This window comes from Ooceraea biroi, chromosome 7, assembly GCF_003672135.1.
Source record: "Ooceraea biroi isolate clonal line C1 chromosome 7, Obir_v5.4, whole genome shotgun sequence".
In the NCBI taxonomy this organism is placed as follows: Eukaryota; Metazoa; Arthropoda; class Insecta; order Hymenoptera; family Formicidae; genus Ooceraea; species Ooceraea biroi.
This window is the reverse complement of record NC_039512.1, coordinates 13,342,788-13,354,908: the sequence shown is the minus strand read 5'-3', so window position 1 is coordinate 13,354,908 and position 12,121 is coordinate 13,342,788. Positions and strand designations below refer to the sequence as shown.

Below are 12,121 nucleotides of genomic sequence, written 5' to 3'. Positions count from 1 at the left end.
TATATTGTATCGATCAATATAGACTGTCCAAAATGAACCCGCAAATAAGGTCAGATGGAGGAACACGTGGAGATCTCGAGAGGAACCGAAAAGGAAAGGATGAGCAGATCAGGAGTGCGAGCTAGAGAGAGGAAGGAAGTATCAAGGGACCGTTACTAAGGCTGAAAATTGCACTGTATTACACCGTGTAAAATTCTCGTTGGAACGGTGAAGTGTGGGTTTAATTTCTGAAAATCTCAGTAGAGTGTATTACGGTCCTTTATTTTTATGATGCAAATTTTGGAAACCACCATTTAAATACTAAATATAAGATTTCTTAAAATATTGGTAACACTGGGACATTTTACACGCTTGTACTTAGCTTTTTACTGTGTCGAGCGGTGTGACACTGTGTCACAGTTGGAACATTCCGTGTTGGACACAGTGTTACACTGTGTCATCTGTGTAACTCGCTGGAAAACCCACTAAGACAGCTGTAGTAGAGCGGAAAGTGCGAGAGTCCGATAAGTAAATTGTCCGGCTAATCCGCTGAAGTATGAAGTCGGTGGATTTGTGTTTTTCATGGCCGCTGGATTTTTTCGTTCAAATCAAATTCAATATAGTTATAATAAATTATACTAATTTTTCATTTATATGGGACTACTAGCATCCCCCGTCACGCGGGCTTCGCCCGCGATATTATGTGTAGAATTAAATAAAAACACATTTTACCCCTTCTCACCCGTTAGGGGTGGAATTTCGGAAAACCCACCCTTAGTGAGCACCTACGTGATAGTAGGAATATACCCTTAAAATTTCAAGTCGATAGGTGCAGTGGTTCGGGCTGCACGTTGATGAGTGAGTGAGTGAGTGAGTGAGTGGTATTTTGCTTATATATATATAAGATTATTTGTTCATCCTAGACTTAAAAGCTTAATTACAGAATTCTGTTGTACAAATCAATCGAGATTTCTGTATGCGGAGATTCGATGTTAAAATTATTGTAGCTACAGAACGTGCGAAATGTTCGAGACTATTACACTGTAGATAGCAAAACGAATTTGACGTATAGCGGTTTCTCACGATTGATTCTTGCCGGCGATAATTTCACTTATCAGGTACGTGGAAGTGACTCAAGAAGACGATGCCAAGCGCCGATAACGGCAAATCGAAGGTTATTTATCTCCCTTTTTGGTGCACCTGAACTATGAGTACATTGATAAGGTTAAAAACTGAGTTTGATAACATTAATGTGATAAAAGCTTCTCATAACTGCGTGGACAACGTTGTGGAATTCGTTCGAGTGCAAGATGAGTACAGTCGAACGGATCCACACCTGGGTGGTCAATCTGGCCGAGTCACTTCCTTCGATGATTCATATAAATCGGACTCAAGATGGGCTTGTGTAACAGCTAACTTTTCAGCCAATACTTCAAAGTTGCCTTCCACTTCCTTAGCCAGGCTCGAAATATCCATTGCGACACTGCAACACTATATGTCTTGCAAAAGCTCTTGACGCTCTTTTAAAAGCGTGCAGAACAATAGTCGATACAGGCGGATCACAATGTGGCATCGTGACACACATTTTCGATAAAAATAAATTGGGAGGCTAGATTAACAAAATAGATTACCAAAATAAATTGAGATTAATGAGGAAGATAAACGCATGCGACAGTTACGCACAATCCTCCCCGTATAACGTTAGTGGCGTGCTGGCGTTTCCGACGTTAATTGAGCAGTCTCATCAGCGACGATACGATGCCAAAGTCGTAACATCGAGTTGGGGGATCTCTCGACGAAAAGTATTATTAAATTCTCGCGCGTACCAGCGATAGCATGCCGCGGTGGTTTCCTCAGTTTATTTATTCCCAGGTCAAGGGAACTTCATTTCTTAAACACGGGGGTCAAGGAGTCAATGAGATCCGGTTGCTCAGGTATGTAAGCGCGCAAGTGCCTGCTCGCCGAGTCTCACGGGCGTCTCGCGTTCAATTTTATTCCCTGTAATTTTCCACGAGATTGTCTCATGCACCTCTCCTCTTCTTCTTCTTCTTCTTCTTCTTCTTCTATAAGATAGAGTAACAATATGGGAAACAGGCCGCAGAATTGCGCAGTAAACGTGTCACCTGTGGTGGGACTACCATTCCGAATAATGATGATCATGATGATCGGATCGGTCGTGTTTTCGCATACCAACAAGCGCACACAAAAGCTTATCCGTTTTTTATCATCATCGGCACTGTTGAATGTCGACATGAAAGAAAAGAACGCGTATGCTAGTTCGATAACAGCTAAACGATACTGCGAAAGAAGTGCCGTACTTTTTTAACGCTTTTAGCTGTGCGCGATATCAAACGAATAGATTAGCGTTTGTACATTTCGTTGATAATGTAATGAGCGCGCTTATCCTTCTTTGCCGACATTGCTGACTGCAAAGCATTCGGAAATATCATCAGTTTGTTACAACTTCGTTCTCAAGAGAAAACACGCTTCTGCGAAAGCAGCTGACGATTTATTGGCCGAAACATCCGATGCGACAACACGCATCGTGTCTCGACCGAAACATATCGCGCAAGAATCTCGCGAGTAGTTGTCAATGAGTCCAGTCCGCTGTCCTCGATTGTTTCACAGAGCACTTGCTCGTTTTCTCGGACAAACGCCGGGGAGCTCATCGGCGTCGCCTGGAAATTCTACGAAGCGTGTCGCCGCTATTCCAGCCGACTCTCTCTCTATCTCTCTTTCTCCTATTAAGCAGCTCTCTTTTTTTTATTTAACTCGCAGCACCAGACATCGACTAGGTTCTTATTTTCAACCGGTAACGAGAGTTGAGCTCTCAAAGTCGCGGAGTCGTGCGAGCGTGAGAGCCAAGCAAGATGGAAGATACAACAAAATACGATATAACATAATCACAGCGACGTATATTATCGCCTCGAGCAATTTGTATCTGATTTTATTCGCCATTGAGATCGAGCCGCTCGAAAGAATTCTCGCATAACAGTCCAAATGAAGGATCAGAGCGATCTCGCAGCATAAATCGGGTATAAATCTGTATAAAGAGAGTGCGGCATGTAGATTTATTCGCGCGACGTCCCGGTATTCGCCGCTGCGGAAAATTCCAGCCGGAATCATGGTGTACTACAGGTTAGCGAACGATCGTCGTCGTCGTCGTGCATCAAGCACGTAGAGCGTCGGACGGCGGTGGTCGGCCGCCTGTTACCGTATTGGCGACTTCGTGGTAGTGGTAGCCGTGATGGCTGGCGCCGCCGGACGTTCAACAATGGTCGCGCCTCCCTTTCCCTTCTCCCTTTTACACTCCCGTCGTGTTCCACCGACGCCGCCAGTCGCACAGTCGTCAAACACCCCCGACTACTGATAGCTTCGATTTCTCGTCGATAGAAAAAATATACGCGTGAAGATTATATTCCGCGTAAGATTTCTGATAGCGTTCTCGTTCGCATCGAATACACGTGAAGACACATTGGTTCTTAACAATAAATGATTCAACTTGTTTTCTAAATCATTTCTGAAATATTTTCTTATTATTAAGTTATTGAACAAATCTTTGAGATATTTTTATAAAATTCTGATTAGAATAATTTTACTGTTTGCGAGGAAATTTCAAGTTAATTTTGTTGCAGCACAAATATTTCTTTACCTTTTGAAAGAAATGTTTGCTTTGAAAAAATTAACAAATTAACGGTAAATCTGTAACGTAACTAATATCTGCGCAGCATTGTACAGTACAGACTTAAATGTTTGTTCTTTGTTCTCAAATTGTATTGTTTATTTGTGCGAGTTTGCAAAAGTATCTATGAAAAATTCTGCAGAGTCCGAGAAAATGCAGTTGTGAACGATCGCGAACTCGCGCGATGCTTACAGTCACCACTACTCCACTCGGGCAGCGATTGCGCCGTACAAATGGTGGAAGCGTCTCTAGAGTCTCGCGGGGAACGAGGTGGGGCGCAGCTATAAAAAGACGCAGGTGAGGGGCGGAGGCCAGTCGGCTTCGATCCGTCAAGAGACTCGAGTTGGTTTTGCTGACGATCCAACTCGTACATTCGGAGTGATTGGATCAGTTTATTATCACTCTTGAACCATACATAGTCCTGGTGAAGAATGCGGTTGTTCAGTGAGACGAACTTGTGATATACGGACGATCGACCAATATCTTGTGCGTGATTGATTGGCACGTGTATCGTCTCATCGGCGAGTAGGAGGAAAAATTCGTCATTGAATTTTGCGGGGAGAAACGAGAAACACTTTCGTGCATTCGTCCGTCCATCCTTCGCTCGTGTAATCACGCTTCTGTGCTTAACAGCTCTTACGATCGATAAACACACACAAGGTGCGTGTATATGTGCATGTGTGCGCGCGCGCGTATCGACGATCACGTAGCGTGCTCGCGCGAGCGACACTGAGAGGAAAGAAGGAGTAAGCAAGCACCAAATTGCTCCAGTTGACTAGTAGCTCATTGAAGTAAGTCGGATCACCGCTAGTACGCAGTCATGAAGGCGATGGTAGTGAGCCCGGTGGGTGGTCGAGTACCGCCCAATCATCGCGGTGCTCTGCACAACGGCCTGGGAATCGGCAGGCGCGACCTCGAGGCTGAAGAGGTCGCCGCTTACCTGACGAAGCTGCGTTCCCTCGTGCCGGACATGCCGCGCAAACGGAAGCTCTCGAAGCTCGAGGTGATTCAAAGAGTAATCGAGTACATCTGCCACCTGCAGACTACTCTCGAGCAGACGAACGCCGTGCAGAATGCGACGACGACGAAGACGCAGCAGCCGACACGACAGCCGTTGCAACCCCTGCTGAACGCCGCCGTGACCACCACTGCAACATCCAACGCGACAACAACCATGTCCGTCACGACGACAACGACATCCGCCACTGCGACGGTCGCCGAGCGGTGACCTGCCGGCCGAATGGTTCACTGAGGTACACGTCGCATCGAGGTCATCCTCCTCGTGCGGGACTAACGTAAGAATAGGCCCGCACAAAATGCGCGTTCCTCGCGCGCCTTGTGGACGTTCACGTGGACTCGGCAAGTTCTCCGCTCAAGTCCTCATGTCCTCGATGACTCACATGGCAAAGGGAGGTGTCGATCACCCGGAAGAGATCACTCGAAGATCACTCGAGGGCGTGCCTGCGAAGAGAAGACACGATCGAGGAACATTTTGAAGGGCAGCGCGCGCACACGCTCGATTTTTAAGTTCGTCGTTCTTCTCCCGTGAAAGGAAATTGTAAATACACTTGTAAATAGACTCATCGCATTCCTCGTGAGATCTTTTTCGCGGTTATAAGGACCTTCCTTCCTCTTCTTTTTCTCCTTTCCTTAAAATTGTACCATTCCATCGTTTGGTCGATCGTGTGACGTCTCATCGCTAGATCGAATGTCATATTTACCTACCTTTCAACGAGTTTTATTTCGATGGACCGTAGAAAAGAAATTTTCGATCAATGTCTGTTTCCCGGCAAGATACTTCGAACGGCGATCATTTGAAATTTGAATCACTTAAATCGAATTCCGCGGTGGCTGAAAGCGAGAGGTTTCCGCTGATCACTGCGTATCATTTGTGAATAATGCGTGTCTCGCGTAAATGCCAAGCTCGCCATCTGTTTCTCCCTCTCAAGGGTTTGTTACATTCGTGTCATTACATAGCGCCCCGCCCAACTGGTCGCCGATCGATAGTCTTTTTCTTGTTGCATGGTCTTCTCCTGGGAAAACGCTTCGTCGTCGCGCGTTCGCCGAGTTTTCGAGCAGTCTGTAGATAGCTGAGAGAAATTCATCTCGAGAAATTTAGAGGAAATAATGTCGATCAATTCAGGTCTCAAGGCATACAAGAAAGTAACGTTTATGTTCATGCGTGACAATCGATTTGCGGCGGTAAATACGGTATAAGCGTTGCGAAATTCAACTCACCGAAATTACAGCGATTTTACACAGGTCCACTTTCCTATGAAGAATTCATGCTTTACCGTGTTGCTGATATCTTTTATTATTGTATGATCATTATATATTGTTGTTATTAGCCCTTTATGTTATAATTTAGAAAGAGCTAATTTTCCCTCATCGATCCACGTAAATATTATATATTTGCGAAGACTGAAAGGCTGTAAATAGATGATTGCGTGATGCGCTGCACACGCGAAATAAATACAAAACTGTGTCCATAAGTTGCTCTTGTGTATATTTCTCTCTTTCTCTCTCCTTTATAAACGGTGCATATCGCATCTCACCAAGCACATATTCATATACAATTTACAGCTTTAGTAAAAATTTTAAAAATAATATTGATTCGACGATGTTTTGAATGTTATATGAATACTTCTTATATCAAATGAAGCAGTAAGTGTATCATCGAGATTAACCACAGAAAATGAAAGAATAATCATTTACGCTAGAAAAAATCTGCTCTATGAGATTTTTTCTATTATATATTTATTACTTTTGTTCGAAGAAAATTATATTTGAATGATAATTACATGTACGTTCGGATGTATTACACTATAATCATAAAAATTTGCAACTCTCGATGAACGAAAATATAGATTTAATATCCTAGCGTAAACGAGAATTGAAACATTTCTCCTGTTAAAAATAAGGCTGAAGAGTCTCGGTGTGGTTGCTATGCCTACTCTTGCGCATCGCCCAGAGCCATAAATCCGCCGAGGATTCGACGATATCGGGAACGGAAGAAGAGGACGAGGGGAAGAGATGAGGGTTAAATAGGCGCACGTGCGCGCAACAATCTATGCACACGTGCAAGGAGGGGTAGCGGTCGTTCGTCGTCGCCATCAGTCTCGTTGGAAAGATATGTGTGAGAGCTATACAAGGGCGACACGTCGTTTCGGCGGGATGTAGGAGTTTGCAAAGTCTGTATTGATCGTCTTCTGGCGCGGGTCACGTGCGCTTTCCTGGGAACGCTCGATCCGGGCTATACCCACGGGAATTGACTCCAACCCCGTGTCCCTTCATGCTCTCTATCTTGCTCTCCCATCCCTTTTCCTCTCGTGCTCTTCTCCCTCGCTCCCTCCCTCTCGACAGATACCCACTTTCCGTACCTTTGTTTAAATAAGACAAACTAGCGAATAAAGCTGGGTTTGTTACCTGCGTTTATTACCTCGGAGAATCTCAACATTCTTTAAAAGCGTCCATCAATAATCATTTATCAATATATTAAAACTACACTACGAAACGTATAGTTGCCGAGCAATGACTCTACCTATATTTTCCGTGATGCAGTATATAGATTAAAGAAGCCTCTCGTTCGACACGAAGATAATGAACATGCTGATAATAGGAATGAAGGCTGACTGACTCATCGCCGGAATCATCTTTTCTCTTTATTTCCGGCATGCACTGTCACCAGCTATGGAGGATTGTACCCGATGATGAATACAATAGATATACACGTCGCGATGTTTCGTACATACGAGGATTCCGTACCCCATTCTACTTCCTTAAAACAACCCATTTAATAAATATTTACCATTAAATTTACATTAAATGTAGGGTTAAAAATTCATCTAGTAAGTTATCAGATTCAAAGAAAATTTATTTGTTTTTGCTTAGAAAGAAATTTCCTAATTCTGAGTGTGAGACATGATTGCATATAGTGCAATGAACATATCAATTAACACGTTCACTGCCACGCAAGTTTTGTATGTTTTGCCCTGCGGGCCACAGAGTACATCGTAATATTTAATTTATATAAAATATTGTTTTAATAAAAACATTTAATTATTGAATAGTGCACTTTTTATTTCATAATATTGTCTAGTCATTTACGTTGTTAAAAATGTTTTAGTCGATGATATTCGATTATTTATTATTTTAATCATTCGAAATAATTTCGTAACTCCGATCACTGATAACTACCAGGGCTCTGAAAAGACAAGCTCCGGTCACGGGTGACCAACGTGACAATTAACGTGTTAGGAATCAAACGCATAAAAATACTGTAAAACTGCTGCATTTACTCAAAATGACTCGATCAAATATAATAGATATACAAAACAGTTGTACTCTCTCACTCATTCTCTCAATCAAGGAGCTGTTCAATCAACATCAAAAACATTTTTTTTATCCAATACATGCATACACTTAATAGCGGGTTATTATCTCGTACACAAGATACCGTTTCTGCGTTCTGATTGCCCAAAATCGCCAAAGTCATAATATCAAGTTACAAGATACTCGCGCGATAATACAATTCACACACGGTTCCGAACTATGGTAACAAGGAAAAGACAAGACCTGTGTTTCCTAAACTTGAGCGATCAGATACTTTTTGATCGAGTCCTTATCCCGAGCAAGCCACGTGGCATTCAGTCGGATGGACTCTACGCATTGTTGTACCGTGCGCTCCGTGCCCGGAGTCGGGTGGCTCTCGAAAAAGCTTTCTACGTCTTTGGCTTGTTCCTCGGTGACGAAGTTCTCTGTGGTAAACTTCACTAGCCGGGCCAGCAAGAATCCGCCCTCGTAACGGTCCAACAGGATCTTCCATTTCTCTTTGAAGAAATTCCACGCCATGATGCGTCCCTTGTATGACAGAGCCACCGACATGATCGCGAATACCGTATCCTGAGCACGAACTTCCTCGCTCATGGAGAAGTCCAGAACCTTTTTCAACAGAGCCTCGTCTTTTACCACACCAAGTGCCCGCAGGATCCGCTCCTTTTCTTCCTGGAGATCAGTATCTTTGTACAGCTTCAGCATTGTTTCATAAGTGTCTGCGTCACCTACGGACAGTACAGCTCGATAAACCGGACTGCGCAGATCAGCAGCAAGTGTCGTCGTGCCATTTACGTGTAGCTCAAATCTTCTCTTTGCCTCCTCGATGGTATCTTTATCGTCCAAAGCAGCCAAACGATGTAACACGAGGGACCTGAGCAACGTGTCCAAATGACTTTCGTTTGGCTTAGGATCCCAACCTAGTTTGATATTAATATCGCGGAATAAGTTACATCCGAATGCTTTGAGGGAATCTTCAAAGTCTAAATGCGAAATAAGGGTGTTGATGTTGCTTAGGATGTTCCCTATACTAGCCCATACGGTGTAATTGCCCTCACGCTGGAACGCTCGCATGAGCTCAAGTACGTCGACGGTGGACGCATGACCTGCCTGGACTATCGCAAAGAGATCATCCAGCAAACCGAGTCTGTCCAACGGAGGTAACGTATGATCTTTGATGGCAGGTAACAGAAGCGATATAGCAGACTGACTGTAACGTGTCCGGTAGAAGCCAATTGTACCGGGATTAATCTTCAGCCATGTGCCCTCAGGCACATCCTTGATTACAAATTCCTTATTCTTCGCGTCCAATATATCGTTGAATATCGTTTTGCTCGGATCCTGCGAGCAGCTCACGCTTATTGGTATGATCCATGTGTTATCGCTATCTATTGTTCCATCAGCCAGAAATCTCTCCTGCGACAACGATATGATCCTATTGTTGCCATCTTGGCGATGATCCACCTTGACGATTGGGAATCCTTGCCTGCTAGTCCACGACGACATCACGCGACGTACAGCCTTGTTGCTGGCCTCTTCTAACGCAGCCCACAGGTCTTCGGTTTCCGCGTTGGCGTAGCTATGCCGCTTTAGATATAGATTCATGCCTGACCTAAAGTCCTCGTCGCCTATGTACGCATGTAACATACGGATTACAGAGGCGCCCTTGTGGTACGATATGTCGTCGAAAATCTCGTCGATTTCCGACGGATGGCCGACTGGTACTTCGATCGGATGACTGTTTTTCAGTGCGTCCAGCTCCAACGCCCGGATATGCGTGTCCGTGACGAATTGCGTCCATATGTCATACTCCGGGAACAAATGAGCGACACAGAGAAACTCGACGAATGAGGCGTAGCCTTCGTTAAGCCATAAGTGCGTCCACCATTCCATCGTGACGAGATTGCCGAACCATTGATGCGCTAATTCGTGCGCTACTATCAGTGCGATCCATTGTTTCCGCACCGCCGACGTGTTCTGCGGGTCCACGAGCAGGCAGGTCTCACGATACGTGACCAAGCCCCAGTTTTCCATGGCGCCGGATGAGAAATCAGCGATTGCTATGAGATCAATCTTCGGCAAAGGATACGCAATACCGAAATAAGTCTTGTAATACGGCAACACCTTGGTAGCTACCTCCAGTGCGAACTGGCCCTGTTCCTTCTTCGATTTCGGCACATAAACTCGAACTAATACACCATCACTCGACGTGTCTTCTATGTAATCAAAGTCGCCCACTACCACAGCCACTAAGTACGTCGACATGATGGGCGTTCTCTCAAAAGTCAGTGTCTCGTGTGTGCCATTTGTAACTTTGCTTTTTACAGGCTGAAAATTAAGTAATATATATATTAATAATAATTTGAAGTCAATATACAGTGTTTATACAGTAAGTTTACATAGTAAGACACCTAACAAGTACAAAAAAAATAGAAGCATATCGCAGATGCTTGGCGCTGCTTACCATATTGGAAAGTGCCATAAGACCGATCGGTACTTTTAGGGCAATGTCAAATGTAGCTTTGAGCGCTGGTTCGTCCCAACATGGGAAGCAACGTCTAGCATCTGTTGGCTCGAACTGAGTAACTGCCGCATACTCAATGGTACCATTTTCCCTGAAATCATAAAAGTTCTGCGTTAATGTGGAAAATTCCAATCGACCCTCACCATGTTCGACAATGCAATGAGTGGTGTCTGAGACAGAAGCGTGACACGTATGTCAAAGGTCGCTTTGATCGACGGTTCATCCCAGCACGGAAAGAAACTCCGTGCTGATGTGGGACACAAAAACGTTACAGCACAGTTACCATCTTGCCTTTGAAAAAGCAAAACATAGCTTAAACATGATTTTTACTTTTATTTTACATTTGATGCGAATTTCAAATTCTTAAAACTGATAATGATTAAAATGCATTCTTGAAGAGAGATTCTTTTCCTAAAGGACTGAGGCGCAACAGTTTTATAATTCCAAATATCACAAAATTGCGAGCAATCTTCTTACCCAGTATACTTGCTCCTATAGAAGCCTTTCATTTTATCGTTGACTTCACCCACAAAATCTAAATGTAAGTATCCGCTTTTACCAAGCGGCAGAACTTTGGAAAACACCAATGTGGCCGTTTCCTCCGCTGCAGACAGTTCAATTTTCTTGACAGGAATGATTTTACCATCGGTTTGGTTAAAGGTTGCATCTTTTATATGAATTTCCAACGAATTCAATATAATGGTATCTGTAGTGCTTTCCACCTGTATCGCAATAAAGCAAACAATCGATTAAAGAAACAAAGTCATTTTCATCATTTCAGAAAATTAAATGTGTTAAAACAATATAAAATAAATTTATAGAAAAACACTTTATTATTGGCAAATAAAATCAAGAATACAGCATTTTGCGCGCGGCATTACGAAATTAATGAGTTAGTCCAGGTAAATCGTGAAAAAGCGCGAAACCATTTTACCGGCAACCACGATGCAAAAGCACGCAACGGATGCACGCGCCGATCGAACCTACTCCGCAAACAGCTCGCGAGAAACCGGTTGTTTCTCAAAACAAAGGCGACGTGCGTAATCGATACTTGCAAGCAGTGAACTTACGTTAAGGTGTACTTTCTCGGTACCGTCGAAAGTGAAAGTCGTGAGATCCGGCGTCAGTGAAATATCATAATGATAAGGACGCACGCACGACGGTAGGCGGCAAAAGGGCTTTTTCTCCTTGCTCGACATCGCTGCGGTCGACTCGTTATTCGCGATTTCACTTGTACTGTAACGCGCGGCCCGCGTTTTACCGTTTCCGATGCTACTCGCTAGTAACAGTCGCTGTAGCGAATTACCAATAATTCCTTTCCCTTTTTGCTGACTCACAAGGTGACAGCGCACAGTTACACGTGCAATGACACCCGAGGAGAACATGGCCAAAAGTCTAGTCGAGCATCGAGTTTTCGTCGCGCTATCGATTATACTAATCGATACCTGCATCTCTCTCAACGTTGAAATAAATCGATAGTCCCTAGGCGCCTAGGGATATTCCTTTTCCGCGGCTCCTCTCATCAATCTCTCCCCATGTCCCGCGCTCGTGCGACTCCGTAGCGGTGTGCCGCTCTAAATTCCACGCGTTCATGGCAACCGTAC

General features: G+C 44.1%; 2 protein-coding genes across 3 annotated transcripts; one reads left to right on the top strand and one right to left on the bottom strand.

Moving 5' to 3' along the window:
- Positions 1-3,950: 3,950 nt before the first annotated feature.
- LOC105286583 (DNA-binding protein inhibitor ID-2) lies at positions 3,951-6,153 on the top strand. The gene has a single exon (XM_011351625.3). The coding sequence runs from the start codon at positions 4,482-4,484 to the stop codon at positions 4,887-4,889; it is 408 nt and encodes a 135-aa protein (XP_011349927.1). The 5' UTR covers positions 3,951-4,481; the 3' UTR covers positions 4,890-6,153.
- Positions 6,154-7,515: 1,362 nt separating this feature from the next.
- Positions 7,516-12,100, bottom strand: LOC105286580 (puromycin-sensitive aminopeptidase). Of its 2 annotated transcripts, none has more exons than XM_011351623.3 (4): positions 11,588-12,100; positions 10,995-11,239; positions 10,661-10,808; positions 7,516-10,321 (listed from the first exon to the last, which is right to left on the bottom strand). In XM_011351623.3, the coding sequence occupies exons 1-4, from the start codon at positions 11,966-11,968 to the stop codon at positions 8,246-8,248; spliced, it is 2,850 nt and encodes a 949-aa protein (XP_011349925.1). In that variant the 5' UTR covers positions 11,969-12,100; the 3' UTR covers positions 7,516-8,245. The 2 variants fall into 2 exon arrangements, with proteins under 2 accessions (XP_011349925.1, XP_011349924.1); XM_011351622.3 differs by lacking the exon at positions 10,661-10,808 and adding an exon at positions 10,458-10,608.
- Positions 12,101-12,121: the final 21 nt, after the last annotated feature.